The 27,597-nt window shown below is 51.8% G+C and overlaps 1 protein-coding gene and 1 long non-coding RNA gene across 27 annotated transcripts in view; one reads left to right on the top strand and one right to left on the bottom strand.

Moving 5' to 3' along the window:
* The first annotated feature begins 379 nt into the window (after nt 1-379).
* Nucleotides 380-10,749, top strand: LOC129051845 (uncharacterized). 2 transcript variants are annotated; one of them, XR_008516338.2, is made up of 4 exons: nt 380-562; nt 2,005-2,472; nt 4,367-4,614; nt 10,504-10,749. It is a non-coding gene; the product is annotated as an uncharacterized LOC129051845 (long non-coding RNA). The 2 variants fall into 2 exon arrangements; XR_008516339.1 differs by lacking the exon at nt 2,005-2,472 and having other exon boundaries at nt 456-562.
* Nucleotides 10,448-27,597, bottom strand: part of CELF5 (CUGBP Elav-like family member 5) — a 74,472-nt gene continuing 57,322 nt past the window's right edge. For 7 of the 25 annotated variants that reach the window (XM_054539333.2, XM_054539324.2, XM_054539329.2 and 4 more), the window contains 7 exons: nt 26,458-26,604; nt 25,519-25,660; nt 25,288-25,434; nt 22,829-22,891; nt 21,764-21,912; nt 17,129-17,231; nt 10,448-14,190 (listed from right to left, as the gene is read on the bottom strand). In XM_054539333.2, coding sequence (XP_054395308.1) covers nt 14,063-14,190; nt 17,129-17,231; nt 21,764-21,912; nt 22,829-22,891; nt 25,288-25,434; nt 25,519-25,660; nt 26,458-26,604 — 879 coding nt within the window. In that variant the 3' untranslated portion in view covers nt 10,448-14,062. Of the gene's footprint in view, nt 14,191-17,128; nt 17,273-21,763; nt 21,913-22,828; nt 22,892-25,287; nt 25,435-25,518; nt 25,661-26,457; nt 26,605-27,597 lie in introns of all 25 variants that reach the window. The other 18 variants (XM_054539321.2, XM_054539326.2, XM_054539325.2 and 15 more) reach the window with 12 other exon arrangements.

The following is a 27,597-nucleotide window of genomic DNA, read 5'->3' as shown; positions in this document are numbered from 1 at the left end:
GGTGGCAAAGCGATTTTAGCGTCATTGTTCTGCGCTGGTTTCTATGTCCTGCACGCCCCAACCTGCATTTTACGGACATGCAAACTGAGACCATGAGAGGTTGCTGCACCTTTAAAAATCACGCAATGCATCACTTTATTATTATTATTATTTTTGAGATGGAGTCTGGCTCTGTGGCCCAGGCTGGAGTGCAATGGCACGATCTCGGCTCCGCCTCCTGGATTCAAGTGATCCTCCTGCCTCAGCCTCCTGAATAGTTGGGATTACAGGCGCCCGCCACCACAGCGCCCGCCACCACATCTGGCTAATTTTTGTGTTTTTAGTAAAGACGGGGTTTCACCATGTTGGCCAGGCTGGTCTTGAACTCCTGACCCCAGATGATCCGCCCGCCTCGGCTTCCCAAAGTGCTGGGATTACAGGCGTGAACCACTGCGCCCGGCTACGTAATGCATCACTCTTGACGTCACAATCAACCAGGCTCTGAAGACAAATCCGAGTTCAGGCTGTGGATTGGCTGATCCCTCATGAATATGTAGATTACTCTCACCTTCACCTCGCTCTGGTAGATTCAGAAAAGTGAGGGGGCGGAGAGGAGGTGGAGCTGGGGGCGGGGCTGGAAACTGTTCCTGTGAGGGTTGGGGCAAGTAGTGGGGCGGGGCGAGGCACTGCGGACGTGGTCAGAATTTTTGTACATTTCGTTCCCTGCCTTCTCCCCAGTACCTTTCTACAACAGCTCCTAGTACCCAGAAGGTGCTTCATAAATGTTTATCGACTCTGGAATCCAGTAGGAGTGATGCCTGAGAGTTCACTTTTCTGAACGGGGAGGAAGTCCTATTTTGCATATAATGTGATAGTATCATTGGTATCATTCATCTTGATCTGCTCAGTTCTGGATGTTTTCATAATAACCTGAGCCCAGGCTGGGCGCGGTGGCTCACGCCTGTAATCCCAGCACTTTGGGAGGCCAAGGCGGTTGGATCAGGAAGGCCGAGGCGGGCAGATCAAGAGGTCAGGGATTCGAGACCAGCCTGACCAATATGGTGAAACCCTGTCTCTATTAAAAATACAAAAATTAGCCGGGTGTAGTGGCACGCACCTGTAATCCCAGCTACTCGGGAGGCTGAGGCAGGAGAATCTCTTGAACCTGGGAGGCGGAGGTTGCAGTGAACCGAGATCACGCCACTGCACTCCAACCTGGGTGACAGAGTGAGACTCCGTCTCAAACAACCAACCAACCAAAAATTATGTGTATATATATATATATATATATATATATATATATATATGCACACACACACACATATATACACACATATACATTATATATATATACACACATATATACATATGTGTGTGTATATATGTGTGTGTGTGTGTGTATATATATATCGTGAGCCCCGTCTTACAGATGAGGAAATTGAAGCTTGGAGAGAGAATGCAAGGCTTAAGGGCATGCACGTCTTAGGTCAATCAGCAAATATTGAGGACCCAGAGGTGAGCAACTCCAGTTCCCTTGGTCAAGGGACTCAGCTCCTATTTGGCCCTCAGTTTTACCCCCACACACCCTGCTTCAGTCCTCTGTGTGGTTTCGAGGCCACAGTTGAGGGGCTCTCTGTTTTCTAACTCGGACCTAGGTAATTCCTACTTCTTTTTTTTTTTTTTTTTTTAAGACGGCGTTTCGCTCTTGTCGCCCAGGCTGGAGTGCAGTGGCGCAATCTCAGCTCACTGCAACCTCCACCTCCCAGGTTCAAGCGATTCTCCTGCTTCAGCCTCCTTAGTAGCTGGGATTACAGGCATGCACCATCACGCCTGGCTAATTTTGTATTTTCAGTAGAGACGGGGTTTCTCCATGTTGGTCTGGCTAGTCTGGAACTCCCGACCTCAGGTGATCCGCTCACCTCGGCCTCCCAAAGTGCTGGGATTACAGGCGTGAGCCACCGCACCCGGCCAGTAATTCCTACTTCTACACCCACCTTTGCTAACGCCATGCCCTGTGCCTAGCAGGTCACGGGTGTCTCCATCCCAACCCAGCATCTCCGACCTCCAGGGTGGGAACGGAATGTTCCAGGCTGGGGAAACCGCACGTGCAAAGGCCTGGCAGCCGAACCACATTCAGTTACTGGAGAGAAGAGGGGAGGAGGCGCGGGGCCGACCTTGCAGGCTAGAAAGTTTGCACGGGGCAACTTTTGCGTCCCAGGAGAGAAGCCAGGGAGTCCCCTCACCGTCTCCCTCCGAGCTCAATAAATCCTGCACATTTCAAGCCAAGGCACAGAGGCTGAACGAAGGCATGGGTTTTTGCTGTCCCCTGCTGGTCGCTGGAGCGAAAGCATCCGGAAAGTAATTTAAAAAAAAAAAGAGTCGTTCTGTCGCCCAGGCTGGAGCGCAGTGGCGGGAACTCGGCTTACTGCAACCGCCGCCTCCCGGGTTCAAGCGATTCTCCTGCCTCAGCCTCTCGAGTAGCTGAGATTACAGGTGCGCACCACCACACCCGGCTAATTTTTGCATTTTTAGTAGAGATGGGGGGGGGGGGTTGCCATTTTGTCCAGGCTGGTCTCAAACCCCTGATCTCAAGTGATCCGCCCGCCTCGGCCTCCCAAAGTGCTGAGATTACAGGCGTGAGCCACCGCACCCAGCCGGAAAGTGAATTTTTAAGGGTTGATTTATTTTAAAACTTCTGCAGTGCTTTCTCCGGGCCAGGAAGGACTTTATACATATTAACGCTTTGTGGGCTGGATTGGCCTTGTTTTCCAGAGAGAGAGAAAAACTGATCCCCAGAGGATTCAGCTACTGGCTCAAGGGCACACAGCCATTAAATGTTATAACCCGGTTTCGAACCTGGGACAGTCTGGTTCTAAACTTAACCATTATGCTTTTAGTGCATTTATTAATAGTAAGCAGGTATCATGTGCTAGGCAACAGGGAACAGAAAAACAAAACTCAGCCAGGTGTAAGGGCTCATGCCTGTAATCCCAGCACTTTGGGAGGCCAAGGCAGGAGGATCGCTTGAGCCCAGGAGTTCGAGACCAGCCTGGGTAACATGACAAGACCCCGTCTCTACAAAAAATACCGAAAAAAATTAGCCAGGTGTGATGGCATTCATCTGTAGTCCCAGATACTTTGGAGGCTGAAGCAGGAAGATTGCTTGAGCCCCGGAGGTGGAGACTTCAGTGAGCTATGATTGTGCCACTGCATTCCAGCCTGGGTGACAGAGGGAGACCCTGTCTCAACATAAAAACAGGCTGGGCGCAGTGGCTCAAGACTGTAATTCCAGCGTTTGGGAGGCTGAGGCGGGTGGATCAGCTGAGGTCAGGGGTTCGAGACCAATCTGGCCAACATGATGAAACCCCATCTCTACTAAAAAAAGACACATCCACCCACACACACACATACACACACAAAAATTAGCTGGGCATGGTGACCCATGCCTGTATTTTCAGCTACTTGGGAGGCTTAGGCAGGAGAATTGCTTGAATCCAACAGGTGGAGGTGGCAGTGAACAGATACTGAACCACTGCACTCCAGCCTGGGCGACAGAGTGAGACTCTCTTTCAAAATAAGTAAATAATTTTGAAAAAAAAAAACCCACAACATTAAAACAAAGCCAAACACACTTACTGTGCACTCATACCATCCCATCATGAAACCCGCCAGGTTGTGTTGGGTAGACAGACATCAAACAAGCCAGCGCATACATAAGCAGGGGGTTATAACTGTGATCCCTGCAGTGAATGAGAAGGGAGGGGAACCGAGGCAGGAGTTAACGGGTCACAGGTTCAAATCCTGGCTCCACCACGTACCAACTGTGTGGCCTTGGGTTTTCCTCTCCACAAACCTGCCCCTTCGTTTTCTCATCAGCAAAGTGAGAATTATAATCAAAACCTACGTTGTTGGTTGGTTGTGGTGAGGACAAAAAGAGTTGATCACAAGCTGCACATAGCGGATGTTCAATAGACGTAAGGCTTTACTGTGTGGCTGTAGCATGCTTTGGGGAAAAGGAAGCTACCAGAGTTGTAAAGAGTAAATGTTTGCAGTGGGCACAGTGGCTCATGCCTGTAATCCCAGCACTTTGAGAGGCCCAGTGGGGAGGCTTGCTTGAGCCCAGGAGTTCGAGACCAGCCTGGGCAATAGAGTGAGACCCCGCCACTACAAAAAAATAAAAGAATAAACTGGGTGCGGTGACGCACACATTTGTAGACCCGGCTACTCAGAGGGATCTCTTGAGCCCAGGATTTCAAGACTGGATTGAGCTAGGATAGTGCCACTGCACTTCAGCCTGGGCAACAGAGCGAGACCCTGTCTCAAAACAAACAAGCAAAACGTCAGTGCAGTCTCTCTTTCTCTCTCTCTCTTTTGGATCACACTCCAGGAAAAACCAGCCGCCATGCTATGAGGATGCTCAAGTAGCACTATGGAGATTCACACGTGGCGAAGAGCTGAGGCCTCCCACCAATAGCCACGTGAGGGAGCCAGAGTGGGAGCGGCTCCTCCAGCCCCAGTCGAACCCTCAGATGTGACAGCCTTGGCTGCTGACAGTTTGCAATCTCATGAGAGACCCTGAGCCAGAACCACCCAGCTAAATCAGTCCTGGACTCCTGATCGACAGAAATGGTGTAGGTCAGATAATAATGTATGTTTTAAGCTGACAGACTGGGGGGGTGGGTAAATTGTTATGCAGCAACAGCTAACTAATGCACCCTATATGTCACTTAGCCTATGCCTCAGATAAGCACTTATAGCATAGCTAGTGTTCCTCTGTCCTAAGCACATCCTCGCTCATTCTTAAGGAGACACTCAGTGGTAGAATTGGTGTATTTTATTTTATTTTTATTTTTTAATATTTATTTATTTATTTGAGATGGAGTCTTGCTCTGTTGTCCAGGCTGGAGTGCAATGGCACAATCTCGGCTCAATGCAAACTCCACCTCACAGGTTCAAGTGATTCTCCTGCCTCAGCCTCCCAAGTAGCTGGGATTACAGGTGCCCACCACCATGCCTGGCTTATTTATTTATTTATTTGTTTGTTTATTTATTTATTTATTTGAGATGGAGTCTTGCTGTGTCGCCCAGGCTGAAGTGCAGTGGTGCGATCTCGGCTCACTGCAAGCTCCGCCTCCCAGGTTCATGCCATTCTCTTGCCTCAGCCTCCCAAGTAGCTGGGACTACAGGCACCCGCCACCACGCGTGGCCAATTTTTGTATTTTTGGTAGAGACGGGGTTTCACCGTGTTAGCCAGGATGGTCGCAATCTCCTGACCTCGTGATCTGCCCGCATCAGCCTCCCAAAGTGCTGGGATTACAGGTGTGAGCCACTTTGCCCAGCTAATTTTTATATTTTTAATAGAGATGGGGTTTCACCATGTTGGCCAGACTGGTCTCGAACCTCCTGACCTCAAGTGATCTGCCTGCCTTGGCCTCCCAAAGTGCTGGGATTACAGGCATGAGCCACTGTGCCCAGAATTGGTGTATTTTAAGGGTGCACATTCTAAATGTTTAACAACATTGGATTAAATTAAAAGCTTATATTGGCCTATTTCAAACAATAACCTGAATTCTAATCTAATACATTTGATTTTGGGCCACTACACAGCAGCTAAGAGAATGCCAGAGAGCCAGGGTTCAAGTACTGCTGTGCAGCCTCAGGCAGGTCCCTTAACCTTTCTGGGCTTTCATTAACTTGTAAAGTGGGGATAGTATTAACACAACATACCTCAGGGAGTAGGGGCGGGTTAAATGAGTTGAGTTATATAAAATGCTTAAACCAGGCTGAGTGCGGTGGCTCATGCCTGTAATCCCAGCACTTTGAGAGACCAAGGCCAATGGATCACCTGAGGTCAGGAGTTTGAGACCAGCCTGGCCAACATGATGAAACCCCATCTCTACTAAAAATACAAAAATTAGCTGGGCGTGGTGGCAGGCGCCTGTAATCCCAGCTACTCAGGAGGCTGAGGCAGGAGGGTTGCTTGAACCCAGGAGGCGAAGGTTGCAGGGAGTTGGAGGTTGCAGTGAGCCAAGATTGTGTCACTGCACTCTAGCCTGGGTGACAGAGTGAGACTCTGTCTTAAAAACAAACAAACAAACAAACAAAAAAAACCCCTGTCGGGCGTGGTGGCTCACGCCTGTAATCCCAGCACTTTGGGAGGCCAATGCGAGTGGATCACGAGGTCAGGAGATCGAGACCATTCTGGCTAATAAGGTGAAACCCCTCATCTCTACTAAAAATACAAAAAAATTAGCCAGGCATGGTCGTGGGCACCTGTAGTCCCAGCTACTCGGGAGACTGAGGCAGGAGAATGGCGTGAACCCGGGAAGCGGAGCTTGCAGTGAGCTGAGATCACATCACTGCACTCCAGCCTGGGCGACACAGCGAGATTCCATCTCAAAAAAAAAACAACAAAAAAACCCCAAAAAATAAAACATAAAATGCTTAAACCAGTGTTATATGATTGAACATTCTTTTTTTCTTTTTTTTTTTTTCGACAGGGTCTTGTTCTGTTGCCCAGTGGCGTGATCATAGCTCACTGCAGCCTTGACCTCCTGGGCTCAAGTGATCCTCCTGCCTCAGCCTTCTGAAAAGCTGGGACCACAGGCCTGCACCACCACACTTGGCTAATTGTTTGATTTTTTTTTTCTTTTTTTGAGATGGAGCCTTGCCCTGTCACCCAGGCTGGAGTGCAATGATGCAATCTTGGCTCACTGCAACCTCCGCCTCCTGGGTTCAAACGATTCTCCTGCTTCAGCCTCCCAGGTAGCTGGGATGACAGGCACCTGACACCATGCCCAGCTAATTTTTGTATTTTTTAAGTAGAGACAGGGTTTCACCATGTTGGCTAGGCTGGTCTCAAATTCCTGACCTCATGATCTGCCGGCCTCAGCCTCCCAAACTGCGGGATTACAGGCGTGAGCCACTGCGCCCAGCCTGTTTGATTTTCTTTTGTACAGACAGGGTCTCTCTTTGTTGCCCATATGGTCTTAAACTCCTGGGTTCAGGCAATCCTCCCGCCTCAGCCTCCCAAACGGCTGAGATTACAGGCATGAGCCTTGGCGCCCAGCCTGGTTCAACATGCAACACAGCAAGACCCCGTCTTTACAAAAAGAGTCTAAAAAATTTTGTGGAGGATGGTGGCGCATGCCTGTAGTCCCAGCTACTCGGGAGACTGAGGCAGGGAGATCACTTAAGCCCTAGGAGTTCGAGGCTGCAGAGAGCTATGATTGTGCCACTGCACTCCAGCCTGGGCAGTAGAGCAAGACCCCGTCTCTAATCAATCAATCAATCTATTGTGTAGCAACTGTGGGTGAAGGTGTGGACCAATCGGAACCCTCATGAACAGTCCATGGGAATGTAAAATGGTGAAAATGCCACTGTGAAAAACAGTTCGGCGGCTGGGCGTGGTGGCTCACACCTGTAATCCCAGCACTTTGGGAGGCCAAGGTGGGCAGATCACCTGAGGTCAGGAGTTCAAGACCAGCCTGGCCAACATGGTGAAACCCAGTCTCTACTAAATACAAAAATTAGCTGGGTGTGGTGGCGTGTGCCTGTAATCCCAGCTACTCGGGAGGCTGAGGCAGGAGAATCGCTTGAACCCGGGAGGCGGAGGTTGCCGTGAGCTGAGATCGTGCCCCTGGACTCAAGCCTGGTGACAGAGCAAGACTCCATCTCAAAAAAAAGAAGAGGAAGAAGAAAGAAGAAGGAGAAGGAGAAGGAGGAGAAGGAGAAGGAGAAGGAGAAGGGGAAGGGGAAGGGGAAGGGGAAGGGGAGGAAGAAGAAAAGAAGAAGAAGAAGAAGAAGAAGAAGGAGAAGGAGAAGGAGAAGGAGAAGGAGAAGGGAAGAAAAGAAGAGGAAGAGGAGGAGGAAGAAGAGGAAGAAGAAGAAAAGAAGAAGAAGAAGAAGAAGAAAAAAGAAGAAAAAGAAGAAGAAGAAGAAGAAGAAGAAGAAGAAGAAGAGGAAGAGGAAGAAGAAGAAGGAGAAAAGAGAAGAGGAGGAAGAAGAATTATTATTATTATTTGGCAATTCCTCACAAAGGTCAAACATGGAGCCACCATTTGACCCAGGAATTCCACGCCTAAGAGTCTACCCAGGAGAACTAAAAACACACGTCCATGCAGGGACCTGTCCATGAAGCTCAGAGCAGCAGGCTTATAATAGCCAAGACATGGAGGCAACCCAGGTATCTACCGAAGGATGGATCAGGACAGCATGGCCCGTCCACACACTGGAATATTACTTAACCATGAAAAGGAAGGGGCCTCTGACCCAGGCCACAGCGTCGATGAACCCTGAGGACCTCGTGCTCAGTGAGAGAAGCCAGACACGAAAGGCCACGCAGTGTGTGATCCCATCTTTGTTTCTTCTTTCTTCCTTTCTCTTTCTTTCTTTCCTCTTTCTTTCCTTTCCTTTCTTTCTTCTTTTTCTTTCTCTCTCTTTCTTCTTTCTCCCTTTTCCTTTCTTCCTTTCCTTTCCTTCCTTCCTTCTATTTCTTTCTTTCCTTTCTTCCTTTCCTTTCCTTCCCTTTCCTTTCCTTCCTTTCCTTCCTTCCTTCCCTCTCTCTTTCTTTCCTTCCTTTCCTTTCCTTTCCTTCCTTCCTTCTCTATTTCTTTCTTTCTGTCTTTCTTTCTCTTTGAGATGGAGTTACACAGTCTCGCTCTTCTTGCCTAGGCTGGAGTGCAATGGCGTGATCTCGGCTCACTGCAACCTCCACCTCCCGGGTTCAAGCGATTCTCCTGCCTCAGCCTCCCAAGTAGCTGAGATTACAGGCATGCACCACCAAGCCCAGCTAAATTTATATTTTTAGTAGAGACGGGGTTTCTCCATGTTGGTCAGGCTGGTCTTGAACTCCCGACCTCAGGTGATCCACCCACCTCGGCCTCCCAAAGTGCTGAGGTTATAGGCGTGAGGTACCACACCCAGCCACATGATCCCATTTCTGTGAAATGTCCAGGACAGGTGGACCCATAGGGACAGGAAGAGGATGTGTGGGTGCTGGGGGGTGGGGAAGGGGGTAGGAAGTGATGGCTGATGAGGACAGGATGTCTTTTGGGGTGATAGGCTGTTCTGGAATTAGAGGTGGTAGTGGCACCACATTGTGAATGCACTAAAAACCGCTGAAGTGTACACTTTTAAATGGGTAAAATGGTAAATGCTGGCTGGGCACAGTGGCTCGCGCCTGTAACCTCAGCACTTTGGGAGGCCGTGGTGGGTGGATCACTTGAGGCCAGGAGTTCAAGACCAGCCTGGCCAACACGGTGAAACCCCATGTCTACTAAAAATACAAAAATTAGCCAGGTGTGGTGGCGCTCGCCTGTAATCCCAGCTACTTGGGAGGCTGATGTAGGAGAATCGCTTGAACCCAGGAGGTGGAGGTTGCAGTGAGCCAAGATCGCACCACTGCACTCCAGCCCGGGCAACAGAGTGAGACCCTGTTTAAACAAAACAAAACAATAAATAAATAAAATGGTAAATTCTGTTATGTGAACTTTACCTGCATTTTTTCAAAATTGTATAGTTTATTCTATAGTATCTCTCTGCCCCACTGGACTGTCTCCATGAGGGCAGAGACCAGAGCAATCTTAGTTAAACAACTGCTGGCTGTGGGCCGCGGCTCACATCTGTAATTCCAGTGCTTTGGGAGGCAGAGGCCAGAAGATCACTTGAGCCCAGAAGTTCGAGACCAGCTTGGGCATCATAGTGAGACTCCATCTCTACAAAAAATATAAAAATTAGCCGGCTGTGGTGGTGTGTGCCTGTAGTCCCAGCTACTCAGGAGGCTTAGACAGGAGAATTGCTTGAGTCCAGGAGCTTGAGGCTGCAGTGAGCTGAGATCATGCCACTGCACTCCAGCCTGGGCGACAGAGCAAGACTCCATCTCAAACAAACAAACAAACAAACAAACAAAGCTGTACTATGATCAAGAAATGCATCTGGCTTCAGCAGACAGATCCCAGATACCCAATCATTAGAGCCAGTATCTTTTTTTTTTTTTTTTCGAGACAGAGTCTCACTCTGTCACCCAGGCTGGAGTGCAGGGGCGCGATGTCCAGCTCACTGCAAACTCTGACTCCCGGGTTCAAGTGATTCTCATACCTCAGCCTCCCGAGTAGCTGGGATTACAGGTGTGTGCCACCAAGCCTGGCTAATTTTTTTGTTATTGTTGTTTTTTGTATTTTTAGTAGAGGCGGGGTTTCACCATGTTGGCCAGGCTGGTCTCAAACTCTCAACCTCAGGCAATCCACCTGCCTCGGCCTCCCAAAGTGGTAGGATTACAGGTTTGAGCCACCACACCCGGCCCCTGGTATCTATATCTATATGTGGTTTCTCTGAATATCCCCTCCTTCAACCCCTCACCCTAGACCTGAATTTCTCTCCAGCTCAGGTGCTGGATGGGGCCAGATACACTTGGTCTGTGTGGATGACAGAGAGAGGAAAGAAAGAGGAGAGTCAGCCTTTTAGCAAGTAAAACTTTTATTAAATAAATTTTTAGTTGTTTTTTTTTTTTTTTTTTTTTTCCAGACCAAAGAGAGGCGTTTTGGACATTAAGACGCTTTGCTGCTTCTCACCTGAAACACGTAACAGGAACACCAACCTCTCCAGCCACGGGAAATCTTCTTTGACACAAAACTCAAACCAAGTCAACCCAAAGTTCCAAGTTCTTTGCTTTCTTTTCTGTGTGTGTGTTGGTTTGTCCCAAAAGTCAGTTTGCAAGTTGAAACTTCATGAAATTACTCGTAGCAGAAATAAAGTACATTGTACAAATCACGCAGGTTTGCGATGTGGAGTATAAAAATGGTATTTACAGCCAGTAAACATGGACCAGAAAGACACGTACAACTGCACACCAGCACACACTCCCAAGCAGGCCCTCGGGGGCCTCGGCGGGCGCCGCGGACACGGGTGGGGCCCCCTCGAGGCAGATTGGCACACACTTGCACACGGGGACACACGGAACACAGGCACGCTAGAGGAGAGTCTCGAAACAATTATCAAACTCTGGAATATCGAAACAAGTTGGTTCAGAAGATTTTTTTTTCTTTTCTACTTTTTTTCTTTTTTCTTTTTTTTTCTTTTTTTTTTTTTTTCCTGTGTGGTTTCCCCCACCCCACCACCCCCCCTCCGGGTCAGTCAACACATTTTGGTAGAAAGAAAAGGAAATGCTTGGTTTTTTTTTTTTTTCTTTTTAAATGTTTTTTTTCTTTTGAGCTTATTAAGTTATCTGGCGCCTCATTTGGTAAGAGGCCTTGCCGGATGTCCAAACGATCTTGATTCTGTGCTTTGACATGGGTGTCGCGGATTGGGCAGCTGTACAGAGGCATCCCCACAAAGACCCCCCATCCCACCCCACTCCCAACTAGGAAACAAAAATCCATTGTGGTTTGATTTTTCCCCCCATCTTTTTCTTCTCTTTTCTTCTTTGTACCTGCTCAGAAAGACCGGAATAAAAGAAAAAAATCTCTGTAGAGGTATGAAGGTCATTATCAAGTTCGTCTCCAGTTAAAGGGGTGCTTGGCCGGTCCGGGGTAGGGTCTTCCGCTACGCTTGGCAATCCTGGTTACAAGACCTTAAATTCGAGGCTGGTGATTCGAAGGCAGGGACGATGGCTGCCTGGCCTTGGGAGGGGGTGGTGAGGGGCAGGGGGGCTCCCCCCAACCCTGTCCGCCCCCCCCCCGACGGAAAGCTAAGGGCTATTGGTCACATGAGTAAGGCTATGACTCGGGTAGGGGAGCAGAGAAGGGCTGAGGCAGGCCAGAGCGTCTCTGTTGTACCTATATCCATCCGGGAGGGCAGGGCTCTGGGACGAAGGGGCGAGGTGGGGTCTGGAGGCTGCAGCTAGGACCAGGGACACTGAAGCTGGCAGAGCCCAACGGCCCTGGAGAATCGGTGGTGGGGGGTGCCAAAAGTCCTGGAGGTATATTGTGTTGGTGGGTTTCTGGTGGGATGTGCCAGCCGGGAGGGGGTGGGGGTGGGGGTGGGGCACCTGGTACGTGTTGTCTGGGGTCCCGCCAACCTCAGCCCTTCCTGTGTCCCTGCTGAGTGACCGGCCCAGGGTCACTCTACTCGGATGGGAGGAAGTCGGAAAAGTTTGGTCCCATGATCCGTACTCAAAATATATATATACTGTCTATAGATCTATATATATATGCATATATATATATAGGAAAAGGTGTGATTTCGTTTGGGGAAGTCACCAAGTTTTGTGGGAAGAAGCGAGAGCGTTTCCCAAAGCAGGGGGCGTGTGAACACTTCTGTCCCCGATTCAGGAGCCTCCCTCCACCCCCGCGCCTGCCCCAGGACAGACCCCAAAGGCCCCTCCCCACTCCGGTGGCCTCCAGTAGAGGGGCGGGGCAAGGGGAGAAGAGGGGAGGAAAGGGCTGGTGTCCAAAGAACGGTTGGAATTTATGGGAAAGTCCTGGATCGGTTGGAAGCAGAAAACCCTCCTGGGATGGGAAGGCCCCTCACCTGGGGGAGAAGGGACGGGCGTTAGGGAGTGATAACGGGGCCACACAGGTGGACACCACCTCCCCACCCTACTCCACCCGGCCAGGCTGGGATCTAGGAACCAAGGGGCTCCCATCATTTCCAAAAGAACAGATCCCACAAAGGCCAGAGTTCAGAGGCCAACAAACCCAGCTTTCAAAGAACTTAATGTCACCATCACCAAGCCCGTTTCCTCCTCCTCTGGCAGCTGGGGACAGATATTTCTGTTTATTTTCTATCTCTCCTTCCCCACCCCCTGCCATCTGAGGCCCGTGAAGGGGGTTTCTCTCCTGTCCCCCATCCCCCATTTCTGTTCATTCACAGCTGCGTCCCCGAGCACTGGAACAGTGCCTAGCACATAATAGATGCTCAGTTAAACAAACAAAAAAAAAAGGTGCAGACTGAGAGTTAAAAATGAAGGGATCGCAGAGAGCAGCTTTGGATTTTGCTTCTGGTTGGCAGTTCCTGAAGGTGCGTTCTGTGCAGGTAAACACTCCCAAATCTGTGTGTGCTGACCCGGGAGAATGTGAAAAGGCCAGACAGCTTCTAACTGAGCACCTACTCTGTGCCAGGCCCTAGGCGAGGCTCTTTGATGACGACGGCGATGGTGATTTAAAAAAAAAAAAAAAAAAAAATCACAACGAATCATCCAGAACTCTTTAGGTGGTGGGTTCTGGGCTCGGCTGTGAAAAGATGCCCCACTCCGTTCCCTAGGTAGACCGTTTCCGCCATCTCTGGGGAGATGACTTTCTTGAGCCCATTTTACAGATGAGGCTCATCAAGGTTTGAGACCCACGGTTAAGTTTCCACAGTGGCCCCACAAGGTTTACTATTCATCCCCCCGCAAAAAAATGTTGAGAAAGTGGTTTGCCCTGATGGCAAAATACACTCTGGGTTTTGTTTTGCTTGTTTTTCTTGCGTGATGGTGGGTGGGGCACGAATCCCACTTTTCCATCAACTCATTGGGTAGGAATGACACCCAGTGAGGGGCTGCTTGTCCCAGGGGAACTGGTGGAAATGGAGCAGGGACACTGGAAGCTGTCAATGTCAACTGGACTGGGCCCTGAGCACTGTCCCCACCTTCCACACTCCAGTCCTGGTTCCGAGTTGGGGTCCAACCTTAGGGTTTGGGGTCTGGGGTGGGCACTTGGCATTTCCGTCTGGTGTTGGGTTTTTCAGCAGGGAAAACAGATTCATAGGACAGAACAGAACCCCCTCCCCACCGCATCCCCACCCCCAGAGCAAAGCTGGCCTCTCAGGTGAACTTCTATTCATCCCTCAAAGCCTTCTCCGGGAAGGATTCCCTAACCGACCTCACTGGGCCCTGGCTCACCTCAGTCCCCACCCCACTCCCACCCTCTGCTCCAGCCCCAACCACAGGGGGATTGGGGGTGTCTACATCCAGCTCTGCCCCCACCAACCCAACCCGGAGGTTTCTTGTAGCCTCTCGAAGCATCACCCCACCTGGGGAGGGTTTGGAGCATGAAGTGGGCCACGGGAGGGGGTTTCAGACAAGACGGGGGGCTTGGGCAGGGGTGGGGCCGCCTGGCGGCTCACCTGGGCCATGCCTACAGCCTCAGGGCGGCTGTGGGCGCGGTCAGTAGGGGTGTCCCGGGTCTTTAGGCCGCTTCAGCTGGACTTTGAGCCTCTTCATGCCGATCTGGAAGCCGTTCATGGCCTGGATGGCTGCCTGGGCGCTGGCCGGGTTATCAAAGCTCACGAAGCCTGCAGAAACCAGGGTGGACCTCCATGGTTGGTGCTGCGGGTGTCCTCGGCTTGTTCCTATGCTGTGGCCCTGGCTTCCCAGCTCACAGGGTCCTGGGCAGGCCTGCGTGCACACCTGCACAGGCCAGGGTGTGTATGGTGGAGGATACACAGCAGCCCTGGCTTTGTTCTGACACCTCTGGACTTGTATACCTCTGAGGACGGGGCACTCACTCCTTATCTTGGGGTCGGCTGTGCTGAGACTTCCCAGCTGGTATAGGGGTCAGGTGGGGCTTCCGAGGGTCCTGGAGGGCCACCTTCTCCCCGTCTTCCCTCGAGAGCATGCCTGCCTCCTTCCAAGCCCTCTGTCCAGCCAGGATCTGTGTCTCCAGCTGACTCTGTGTGTCTGCATCCTTGTCTCTCTCTTTTTTTTGCAGAAGGGAGAGGGGACAGGGTCTCACTCTTGTCACCCAGGCTGGAGTGCAGTGGCGCAATCTCAGCTCACTGCAGCCTCGACCGCCTTGGCTCAAGAGATCCTCCTGCCTCAGCCTCCTGAGTAGCTGGGACCACAGGCCCGTACCACCACGCCCAGCTAACTGTCTCTGTTTCTCTCCCCCCTCTCTCTCGTTCTCTATCTGTCTTGAGTCTTTTCTTCCTCTCCCTCTCCTTCTGTCTCATCTCTGTCTGTCTCTTTCTCTCCACCTCTGTCAGCGCCTCTGCTCCAGTCTCTGTCCAGAGGCCATCAGAAATACTCCACCCCATGGCCAGGCGTGGTGGCTCACGCCTGTAATCCCAGCACCTTGGGAGGCCAAGACGGGCAGATCACCTGAGGTCAGGAGTTTGAGACCAGCCTGGCCAAACCCTGTCTCTACTAAAAGTACAAAAATTAGCTGGGCATGGTAGTGTCCACCTGTAATCCCAGCTACTCAGGAGGCTGAGGCAGGAGGATCGCTTGAGCCTGGGAGATGGAGCTTGCAGTGAGCTGAGATCGCATTGATGGCGCAAGACTCCATTTCAAAAAAAAAAAAAAGTTAAGGGCTGATCCTTTAAACAGGACAGTGTGAGGTTAAGAGTCTGGTCTTCGGCCGGGCGTGGTGGCTCACGTCTGTAATTCCAGCACTTTGGGAGGCCGAGGCGGGTGGATCACCTGAGGTCGGGAATTTGGGACCAGCCTGGCCAACATGGTGAAACCCCATTTCTACTAAAAATACAAAAATTAGCCAGACGTGGTGGCGGGTGTCTGTAATCCCAGCTACTCGGGATGCTGAGGCAGCAGAATCACTTGAACCCGAGAGGCAGAGATTGCGGTGAGCTGAGATCGTGCAGTTGCACTCCAGCCTAGGCAACAAGAGCGAAGCTCTCTCTCAAAAAAAACCAAAAAACAAAACAAAAAAAAGAGTCTGGTTCTACTCTGGGTTCTTCTACCTCTTTCCTGCTGTGTGACTTTGGACAAATTGCAGTCCTTTTCAGAGCCTTAATGTCCTCTGTCTTTGGGTACAAGGAAGTCCTCCCTGAGGCCCACAAGGCCCTGGACACCCTCCCCTGTCCCCTCTCCATGTTCCTCCTCCCTCTCTCCCCCTCCTCCCTCTGCTCCAGCCACATGGGCCTCCTCACTGCTCCTCCAACACATCAGGCACGGTCCTGCCTCAGGGCCTTTGCATGGGCTGTTCCCTCTGCCTGGGACACTCTTCCCCCAGATTTCCCACGCCTGGTGCTCCTCATTCAGGTCTCAGTTCTTTTTTTTTTTTTTTTTTTTTTTTTTAGTTGGAGTCTTGCTTTATCGCCCATGCTGGAGTGCAATGGCGCGATCTCGGCTCACTGCAACCTCCACCTCCACCTCTTGGGTTCTAGTGATTCTCCTGCTGCAATCTCCTAAGTAGCTGGGATTACAGGTACCCGCCACCACACCCGGCTAATTTTTTTGTATTTTTAGTAGAGACGGGGTTTCACTGTGTTAGCCAGGATGGTCTCGATCTTCTGACCTCGTGATCCGCCCACCTCAGCCTTCCAACGTGCTGGGACTACAGGTGTGAGCCACCGTGCCTGGCCATTTTTGTTTTTTATATGAGACAGGGTCTTGCTGTGTTGTCTGGGCTGGAATGCAGTGGTGTGATCATAGCTCACTGCAGCCTCGACCTCACGGACTCAAGGGATGGTCCCACCTCCATCTCCCGAGTAGCTGAGACTACAAGTGTGCACCACCAAGCGTGGCTAATTTTTTTTTTTTTTGTATTTTTTTGTAGAAATGGGGTCTTGCTATGTTGCCCAGGCTGGTCTTGAACTCCTGAGTTCAAGCAGTCCTCACACCTCAGCCTCCTGAGTAGCTGGGACTACAGGCACACGCCACTAAGCTCAGCTAATTAAAAACATTGTCTTTTGTAAACACATGGTCTCATTATGTTGCCCAGGCTGGTCTTGAACTCCTGGACTCAAGCAATCCGCCCACCTCAGCCTCTCAAAGTGCTGGGATTGGCCGGGCGCGGTGGCTCATGCCTATAATCCCAGCACTTTGGGAGGCCGAGGCAGGCAGATCAAGTGGTCAGGAGATGGAGACCTTCCTGGCTAACACTGTGAAACCCTGTCTCTACTAAAAATACAAAAAAAAAAAAAAAAAAAATTAGCCGGGCGTGGTGGCGGGTGCCTATAGTCCCAGCTACTCGGGAGGCTGAGGCAGGAGAATGGCGTGAACCCGGGAAGCAGAGCTTGCAGTGAGCCAAGATTGCGCCGCTGCACTCCAGCCTGGGCGACAGAGCAAGACTCTGTCTCAAAAAAAAAACCAAAACAAACAAAGTGCTGGGATCACAGACGTGATCCACCGTGCCCGGCCACATGCTGGTTCTGATTGTGAATGATTATTTCAGCACAGCCCCGTCCCGAGGCTGACCAAAACCCTCCCCTTCCCTGTCAGGGGGCAGGCGAGGGAGGTGGATGGGGAGGGGTGTCGTCGGTGGCCACTCACCGAAACACTTGCTCTGGTTGGTAGCTCGATCCATAAACACCTTGGAGGAAATGATATTGCCGAAGGGTAGGAACATCTGCGTCAGCTCCGTGTCTCCAAACTCCTGGGGGAGGTGGTAGATAAACAGGTTACAGCCCTCGGGACCTGCAGGTGGGGGAGAGAAAGACATAAAGCCCCCAAGGAGAGGAGGCGAACCCCCCCGGGGGAGGGGCACAGGTCTGGAGCCCGCATCTGGCTTCTCCAGCTGTCGGGAGAGGAGTGCCTCAGACACCCAGAAAGAAGGGGCCTGGGCACGGGCTGGGGAGGGAGACGGAACACACCCACCCCTTGCCTGCACAGTGCCATCTCACACTGGGTACTCCTCACCAAAATGGTCCTCAGACTCCAGGTAACTGACAAGACCCAGGGGATCCCCTGCTCCCCAAAGCCCAGATCAACCCTCAATCTCTGACCCCAGATACCTGCAAACCCCGAGGAAGGCCACCCTCCAGAAAATCCCTCCCTAAACTTCAAACTCCGGATCATTTACAAAAGTCAGATGAGCTGGTTGTGGAGAATAAGGAAACTTGGTAATATCTTTGCAATAATAATAATAAGTCTCTAAAATAAAACTCATTTGTAGAACTCTGGTGTTCAGCCACCATGCCTCGCTAATTATTTTTTATTTTTTATTTTGAGACGGAGTCTCACTCTGTCGCCCAGGCTGGAGTGCAGTGGCGCAATCTTGGCTCACTGCAACTTCTGCCTCCTGGGTTAAAGAAATTCTCCTGCCTCAGCCTCCCAAGTAGCTGGGACTACAGGTGCCCACAACCAAGCCCGGATAATTTTTATATTTTTAGTAGAGATGGGGTTTCACCATGTTGGCCAGGCTGGTCTCGAACTCCTGACCTCAAGTGATCTGCCCGCCTTGGCCTCCCAAAGTGCTGGGATTACAGGCATGAGCCACTACACCCAGCCTGGCTAATTTTTGTAGAGGTTTCACTATGTTGCCCAGGCTAGTATGGAACTCCTGGGCTCAACCGATCCTCCTTCCTCAGACTCCCAAGGTGCTGGGATTACAGGGGTGAGCCACTGCGTCTAGCCAAAAAAAATTTTTTTTAATTTTCCTTTCTCAAACTCCAGCTAGGGATAACTCCCCAGACCTTGGATAATTTTCGAAACTCAGATGATGCAGAAACAAAATCAGGTGAAATAAAAAGATAATTCTCTGGTCCCCAGTCCCAGATATCCTAAAACTACAGCTAATTAAACTACAACATAATACACCAACCATAAATAATTCTTTTTAAGTTACAAATAATCCTCTAAATTGTCCCCTCTCCAAATCCCAGATGGATGGCTAATATAAAAACTATAAATAACAATAGCATTTCAAACCTTGTTCATCTGAAGCCTTAAACAGTCCCTCAAATCTGCTGCTAATCCCAAACCTAAAAATGACCTTCTTCCATTCCCACCCCACAACAAGAGGAATCCCTGCCCTTGCCAGCAATGGATATTTTTTTTAAGAGACAGGGTCTCTTTGTTACCCAGGCTGGATTGCAGTGGCACAATCATAGCTCACTGCAGCCTCTAACTCCTAGATTCAAGCAATCCCCCCACTTTGGCCTCCCAAGTAGCTGGGACCACAGGCACGCACCACCGTGCCTGGCTAACTTTTAATTTTTTTGTAGAGATGGGGTCTCACTATGTTGCCCAGGCTGGTCTCGAACTCCTGGCCTCAAGCGATCCTTCTGCCTTGCCCTGCCAAAGTGCTGGGATCACAGGTGTCAGCCACTGCACCTGGCCAATGCTTGCTTTCTTTTGTTTTGTTTGTTTGTTTTGAGATGGAGTTTTGCTCTTGTTGCCCAGGCTGGAGTGCAATGGCGTGATCTTGGCTCATTGCAACCTCCGCTTCCCAGGTTCAAGATATTCTCCTGCCTCAGCCTCCCAAGTAGCTGGGATTACAGGCATGCGTCACCACGCCCAGCTAATTTTTGTATTTTTAGTAGAGACAGGGTTTTGCCATGTTGTCCAGGCTGGTCTCGAACTCCCAACCTCAGGTGATCTGCCTGCCTCAGCCTCCCAAAGTGCTGGGATTACAGGTGTCAGCCACTGCACCCAGCCAATGCTTGTTTTTGAAATGCAAGTTTGTTCCAATGTGACCGAACAATTTTGAGCATAACCCGAATTTTGCATTTGTTCGTGCACTGCTTCATCCCCACCAAAAACTGTCGGCGACCACTGAAAACCGCATCCAGCTGCACTGACCTTCAGAAGAAACTACATGCTGCATGCCACACACCCTCCGACAGCCCCCACAGTGTGCTGTGAGCTGCACCTTCCCCATCCAGGGTCATGCTATCTGTCTGATTTCAGACAACCCTCCCTCCACCGTTTCACAGTCACACGCAACAACCCTTTCGATGCTGTTTCCATGTGCACATTCTAGGTCTTCTCCAAGGCCAAGCACGGTATTTATTGTAGTCTCATGCATTTCTAAACCACATAACATGTAGAAAACAGTGCTACCATTTCTACTAGGTTCCCATCTTTCTTTTCTCTTAACGTGTCGCTGATAAAGGTTTTTGATTTTGTTGTTGTTTTGAGACAGGGTCTCCCTCTGTTGCCCAGGCTGGAGTGCAGTGGCATGGTCTTGGCTCACTGCAGCCTTGACCTCCTGGGCTCAAGTCACCCTCCTGCCTTGGCCTCCCAAAGTGTTGGATTACAGGCGTGAGCCACCATACCCAGCCAGCTTTCCCCTGTTTTTATTTTTTAAATTTTATTTATTTATTCATTTATTTTTGAGATGGAGTCTCGCTCTGTTGCCCAGGCTGGAGTGCAGTGGTGCAATCTTGACTCACTGCAACCTCTGCCTCCTGGTTCAAGAGATTGTCCTGCCTCAGCCTCCCCAGTAGCTGGGATTACAGACACAGGTCATCACGCTTGGCTAATTTTTGTATTTTTAGTAGAGACGGGGTTTCACCATGTTGGCCAGGCTGGTCTTGAACTCTTGACCTCAGGTGATCTGCCCACCTCAGTCTCCCAAAGTGCTGGGGTTACAGGTGTGAGCCACTGCACCTGACCATATTTTTTTAATTTTAATTTTAATTATTATTTTTTGAGACAGAGTCTTGCTCTGTCACCCAGGCTGGAGTGAAGTGGCACAATCTTGACTCACTGCAAACTCTGCCTCCTGGGTTCAAGTGATTCTTGTGCCTTAGCTTCCCCAGTAGTTGGGATTGCAGGTGCACACCACCACGCTCGGCTAATTTTTTGAATTTTTAGTAGAGAAAGGGTTTCACCATGTTGGCCAGGCTGGTCTTGAACTCCTGAGCTCAGGCAATTCATCTGCCTCAGCCTCCCAAAATGCTAGGATTACAGGTGTGAGCCACCTCGATTGGCCTACTGTTTTAAAACTTCATTTAAGTGAAGTCTTTTGTATGGGGCTTCTTTCACTCAATATTCTGCCTATGAAGTTACTCCATGTTGTTGTGAGTATTGGTTACTTATCCTTTTTCACTGCTGTGTAGTGTTCCATCATGCAGCTCCATCCTAATTTATTTATCCATTTACCTGTTGATGAACACCTGGGTTGTTACCAGCTTGGGATTTTTTTCTTTTCTTTTCTTTTCTTTTTTTTTTGTGAGACGGAGTCTTGCTCTGTCGCCCAGGCTGGAGTGCAGTGGCGCGATCTCGGCTCACTGCAAGCTCCGCCTCCTGGGTTCACTCCATTCTCCTGCCTCAGCCTCCCGAGTAGCTGGGACCACAGGTGTCCTCCACCACGCCCGGCTAATTTTTTCTATTTTTTTAGTAGAGACAGGGTTTCCCCGTGCTAGCCAGGATGGTCTCGATCTCCTGACCTCGTGATCGGCCCGCCTCGGCTTCTCAAAGTACTAGGACTACAGGCGTGAGCCACTGCGCCCGGCCGTCTTTTTTTTTTTTTTTTTGAGATGGAGTCTTGCTCTCTCACCCAGGCTGGAGTCCATTGGGGAGATAGTAGCTCACTGAAGCCTTGACCTCCTGGGCTCAGTGATCCTCCTGCTCCAGCCTCCTGAGTAGCTGGGACTACAGGTGCACACCACTACACCTGGCCAATTTTTAATTTTTTTGTAGACATGGGTTCTTGCTAAGCCAGGCTGGTCTTGGACTCCTGGGCTCAAGTGATCCCCCCACCTTGGCCCCCAAAACGCTATGTAATTACAGGCGGGAGTTACCGCACATGGCAAGAACTGTATGGATTTGAACCCTGACTCTCAGACTCCATAATCGAATCCCTCCCTCCTTCGACAGCCTTGGCTTTACTGGGGAGGCCTCATTACCTGATACCTCATCGTGCCATGCCCCAGTCTCAAAAAGGGTTTCCTTTCCAAAAAATCCAGAGAATCACTCTTGGTTCTGGAGAGGGCTGGTAGGAAGTCACTGCTATTCCTACGGGGTCGGGGCGAGCATTGTTCTCTTTTCGGAGGAGGAAACAGAGAGGGAGATTCCCAGGGGTCAGCGGCTGCACCGGGACTAAACTCTGGCCTGTCCAGCCTCCAGGCCGCACTCTCAGCCCCGCGGGTCCCAGAGGCCCGGGCCGGGTACGGAGCCTGCAGGTGGACAGGGCGGGCAGAGGGCGGGGCTGGCGCCCAGGGGAGGTCGCGGCCGCCTCACCTTCTCGCTGCTGCTGCTGCAGGAGGGGCGGCGGCTGGGGGACGCTGTGCGCGATGGGCGTGATGGCCGCGGTGGGGTACATGGCTGCGGAGACCGGAGCGAGACACAGGGCGAGGAGGGGCGTGAGGCCACGTGGGCGGCCTGGGCGTCTGGGAGGGGAGGGGGCGGGGCCATAAGAGAGGGTGGGGCCAAGGCAGGAGTGGGTGTGATCATGGCTTTTGTGGGGAGGGTTTGGGGGCGGGGCCAGGTCAGAGGGCGGGGCCAATATCACAGACGAAACGGGGCGGGACTATTGCCTGAGGGGCGGGGCCATGGTGGAGGGCAGGGCCAATAGCGAGACGGGGCGGGGATGGGGGGGTGGGGGCGGACCCCATGGCATGAGGGGATGGGTATAGGGGTTGGGCCTCAGCAGAGGGCGGGGCCAAGGCTACAGGACAGTCCACAGTGGGTGGGACCATTGCTTGAGGGGTGGGGTCACAGAAGAGGGCGGGGGCAAGACCGGGATGAAGGACATGAGAGGGGCGGGGCCATGACTTGATGGAGGGCTATGTGGGCAGGACCATGAGTTGAGGGGCGGGGCCGCAGCAGAGGGCGGGGTCACAGCCAGGCCTTAAGAAGTAGAGCCAGAGGTAGGAGCAGGGCTTTAATCAGAGAGGCGTGGTCAGAGTAAAGGCAGGACGTGAGGGGCGGGGCTAGGAGCTGCACGAGGGAGGGTAAGGGGCAGGGCCGAGAGCTGGGGTTGGGTCAGAGCTAGAGACGTGGTTAAGGGGAATTCCCTCTCCCCAGCACAGAACACGAGAGGGTGAGGCCATGGGTAAACGCTGTCCTTAAAGGACAAGGGAAGGTCCTGTTTGCGGGTATAGGTGGTGGTGGGGTGGGACCAGTAACAGGGCCAGGGGTTGAATACAGGACAAGGGGCAAAGGGTGGGCCCTGAGGGGCGGGGCCAGAGGTAGGAGGCGTGGCTAGGCACAGAAGAACGACAAGTCCGGGGCGGGCCCTGGGGGGCGGGGCCCTAGGCGGGGGCGGGGCCAGGGCCCAGCGCGGGCACGCGGGCGGCCTCCTACCTGTGTACTGCTGGACACCGGAGAAGGCAGGATGCAGTGTTTCGGCCACAGTCGGGCTCTGAGCTGCGGGCAGACAGAGGGGCTGAGTGGGGTGGGGGCAGCAGAAGTCTTCCATCCACCCCCGATCCTTAACAGCCGGAAGGACAGCAACAAACACTCCGCCCAGCTTCTCCTCTGTGCTAAACCCTCTGTAGGACCAGGAAGCTGAAGCCGAGGAAGGTGAAGCCACTTGCACAGGGCCACTCAGATAGCAAATGGCAGAAGCTGAACTGGAATCCGGGTTTCTCGGACTCCAGAGAGTTCACCATCGTCCCCATCTCCCTCTCCCTATCCCGACCCCTTTGCCTCCCAAGGGAACCCTTCACTCCTCTCTACTCCCTGGATTCACCAGGACTTCAGCCTCCACCTCAAATCACCACCTGCCCCCATCCCCTGCCCCGTCTCCCTCTCCACATGAGTTTGCTCATCAGACACCCTGTGGCTCCCCCATCCAACTGTAGCCTTCCTGCTACCGCTAGGGAAAGGGGTACGGGGAGGGAAGAGGTTGTCCAGGCCACCAAAGCTGATGCTTCTGGGGAAAAATTCAACCAAACAATTCTGCTCGAATGGAGAGTGTGCTAGAGGGCAGGGGATAGTGGTGGTGACTGTGACTCCAAAGGGGTGGCAGGATGGAGTTCACTTTGTGGGCAAGAAGCAGTTCTGTATCTTCACTGTGGGAGATACACAAGTCTGCATCTGTGACAAAATGGCAATTAACCGCTCCTGCACACACACACATACACGAACAGAGTGCATGCAAAAAGTCATGAAATCAGCTGGGTGCGGTGGCTCACGCTTGTGATCCCAACACTTTGGGAGGCTGAAGCAGGAGGATCGCTTGAGTCCAGGAGTTTGAGACCAGCCTGGGCAACATAGCAAGACCCTCATTGCTTTAAAAAAAAAAAAATCAAAAATCAGCCAAACATAATGGCACGTGCCTGCAGTCCCAGTGACTCAGGAGGCTGAGGTGAGAGGTGAGAGGATCGCTTCAGCCCCGGAGTTCGAGAGTTCAAGGCTGCAGTGAGCTATGATCACGCCACTGCACTCCAGCCTGGGCGACAGAGTGAGACTCTGTCGCTAAATAAATAAATGGTGAAATTTGAATACCGTCTGGAGTTGAATTAATTGTATGGTGCCAGTGTTAGTTTCCTGGGTTTGACAGTGACCTGTGATTAGATAAGCTGTTGGCATCAGGGAAGCTGTGTGAAGGGTACCTGGGACTGCTCTGTGGTATTTTGGTAACTCCCTGTGAACCTCCAATCATTTCAAAATAAAATGTTAAGGCCAGTCGCAGTGGCTCACACCTATAATCCCAGCACTTTGGGAGGCCGAGGTGGGTGGATTGCTTGAGCCCAGGAATTTGAGGCCAGCCTGGGCAACATAGCAAGCTCCCGTCTGTACAAAAATTTAAAAATTAGCCGGGCGTGATGGCGCATGCTTGTAGTCCCAGCTGCAAGGAAGGCTGAGGTGGGAGGATTGCTTAAGCCCCAGAGATGGAGGCTGCAGTGAGCTGTGACGACACCACTGCACTCCAGCCTGAGTGACACAGTGAGACACTGTCTCTAAAACTAAATAAATAAAAATAATTAAAAAAATAAAAAGTTAGAAACAAATTCTCCTACATGGTGGAAAGACAGATAACTTACTTCACATAAATTAGATGTTGGAAGATGTTTGCCCTAAAATTGTAGGTGTAGCATAGAGAAAGGAAGGACCTCTGCTTCATGAAAGCAGGTGCAGCCTAAATCAGTGGGTCATTCATTCTGTATTGAATGAATAAATGAATGAATCCAGGCATTGATATCTCCCCAAATGATACAGATGAATAATTAAGATTTATGGGCTGGGTGCAGTAGGTGGATCACCTGAGGTCAGGAGTTCGAGACCAGCCTGGCCAACATGGTGAAACCCCATCTCTACTAAAAATACAAAAATTAGCCGGGCATGGTGGCATGCATGTAATCCCAGCTACTTGGGAGGCTGAGGCAGGAGAATCACTTGAACCTGGGAAGCGGAGATTACAGTCAGCCACTGCAATGCAGCCTGGGCGACAGAGTGAGACCCGGGGTGAAGCCTTTTGCACACGGATTAAATTGTCAATGCCACTCCCTGAGACTACTGATGTTATCTGCCCCATTTCCCAGATGAGCAAACTAAGGCTCAGGGACGTAAAGAGCCCATCCAGGGTCACTGAACTGGAATTTAAGCTCAGAAACATCCAGATGCACCGTTTTAATGTGTTACTACCGTGCCACGCCCTCCCTTCCTGTGTCCACAGCTCTTATCTGCTCAGCTGAGACACACTTTTTCCTGCCCTTCTGTTCCCTGGGCACTGTGACGTAGGGACTCATACTTGTTCTGGAAACACCACCTTTATTCCCCGCCACTCTCCTAGGCCCCAGAGGACCACCCCAATTTACCTGGGTAGGGCACAAGGCCATTGGCATAGACGGTTTCCAGGGCGGGGTGCCCACCTGGAAAGGGCACAACACCTGCAAAGCCATTGGTGATGGGAGCCACGAGGCCAGGCACAGCGGTGGTGCCCAGCAGCGGGGGTGAGTGCAGCCCTGCAGAGCAGAGGAGGGTCATGGGGAGGCCGGTTCTGGTTCCGGCCCTGCCCACCCATCCTTGGGCACCTGGAGGAGGCTCACCAGAGGCAGGAGCGATGGGTGTGGCAGGCAGCCCGTTGAGGCTGACGGCGCCTATCTGCTGGATGTGACAGGGTGAGAAGGCCACGCCGGGACTCAGGTAGCTGCCCGAGGTGGACAGGACTGTTGTCTGCTGTTGCATGAGCTGGGGATGAAGAGATGTCACAGTTGGGGTGACATCTGCCCTGAGATCATGGCTTATGAGGGGAGGCTTGGTCCCCCAGTTACTAGTGAGGAGGTCAGGTTGGGTATTTTGGCTCAGGCTGAGATCAGAATTGGAGCTCAGACTGAAATCAAGGCTCAGCCTGGGAGCAGGGATGAGTTAGGAAGTGAGGCTCGGGCTGAGATCAGGACTCAATCTAGTCAGGAGTTGGGGCTCAGCCTGGGATCAAGGCTTAGCCTAGGATCAAGGCTCAGTTAGAAAGTGAGACTCAGCCTGGGACTAAGGCTTAATCTAGGATCAAGGCTCAGTTAGGAAGTGAGGCTCAGACTGAGATCAAGGTTCCATCTAGGATGAGGGTTTAGTTAGAAATTGAGGCTCAGCCTGGGATCAGGGTTCAGTCAGGAGCTGGGGCTCAACTTGGTATCAGGTCTCAGCCAGGGTGGAGCTTGATCAGGTTAGGTCTCATTTTGGGGTCAGTATGGATTTGGAGGTTCAGCCAGAATTGGGCCTAATTTAGATGTAGGGCATAGCCAGGTTCTAGGGCTCAGTCCAAGATTGGGTGTTAATGTGAGATTAGGGCTCAGTCTTCTGGATTTAGGGGCTCGATCTGAGCTTGGTCTCAATTTGGAGTTGGGGTTCAGCCACGCCAGGAGAGGACCCTGAGTCAGGGAGGTGGAGGAGAGGCGGGAGATGGGCCAAGAGGCAGGAGCCCCCGACAGAGTAGACAGAGACTGAGAGAGACGGAGCCGGAGCCCCGAAGCTGTCACTGGGTCACTCACAGCCTGGGCGTAGGCACTGTAGGGGCTGAAGGGCAGTGTGAGGGACGGCGTCAGGATGCCCAGCTGGCCCACCATCTGCTGCATGCGCCGGAGCGTCCGCTCCTTGTCCGTGTCGGCGAACTTGACCACCAGGCTGGAGGAGGCTCCCTGCAGGGGCAGCGGCGAGCAGGGAGGGAAACGGGCTGGGAGGTAGCCAGGACTCTGGGGTCCCTGGATTCATGTTAGCTCAGGCCTCCTGGGTGAGGGGTGTAATGCCAGTGGCTGTTGGCCATGTCCACGGGCCCCCACCCCAGGAGCCAGGACCACAGCGAGGACTGCGTGGAGACCAGCATCCTGGGCCCAGCAGCATCTGCACAGGTGCAGCGCCCAGGCCTAGGAGGCTGTGATGGGGCACAGGTGGGGGCCCTGACTGTCAGCCACACACTCAAAACAGATGGAGAATCCCGCTGCTGGAGAAGAACAGGGAGGTACAGGTGGAGGCACCTATGACTTCCGCTCACCTGAGAACAGGTGAGAAACCAGCTTCCGAAGGAAAATAGTGGGCTCAGGTGGACGAACCTGCCATTGTCACCCCACACCTGAAACTCCAATCTCCAGAGATGAACAACTGGGGCACAGATGGGTGACCCTCCAACTCTCACCCACACCTGAGAACAGGTGAGACTCCAGCCACAGGAGAGGAACAACGTGGGACAAGTAGATGATCCTGACTCTGTCCCCCATGCCCTGGAGCTAGCAGGCAGTTCAGATCCAGAATTTTTTGTTTGTTTTGTTTTGTTTTGAGACGGAGTTTCACTCTTGTTGCCCAGGTTGGAGTGCAATGGCGCGATCTCGGCTCACTGCAACCTCTGCCTCCCAGGTTCAAGTGATTCTCCTGCCTCAGCCTCTTGAGTAGCTGGGATTACAGGCACCCGCCACCACGCCCAGCTAATTTTTTTTTATTTTCAGTAGAGACGGGGTTTCACTATGTTGGCCAGGCTGGTCTCTAACTCCTGACCTCAAGTGATCCGCCCGCCTCGGCCTCCCAAAGTGCTGGGATTACAGGCGTGAGCCACCACGCCCGGCCCCAGCCCCAGATTTTTGTGCCGTTTGCAGGCAGATGAACCTGTGGCCCATCTACCCAGTGGACAGCGGTGGACA

Source organism: Pongo abelii, chromosome 20, assembly GCF_028885655.2.
Source record: "Pongo abelii isolate AG06213 chromosome 20, NHGRI_mPonAbe1-v2.0_pri, whole genome shotgun sequence".
NCBI lineage: Eukaryota > Metazoa > Chordata > Mammalia > Primates > Hominidae > Pongo > Pongo abelii.
This window is presented reverse-complemented; position numbering and strand designations above follow the sequence as displayed.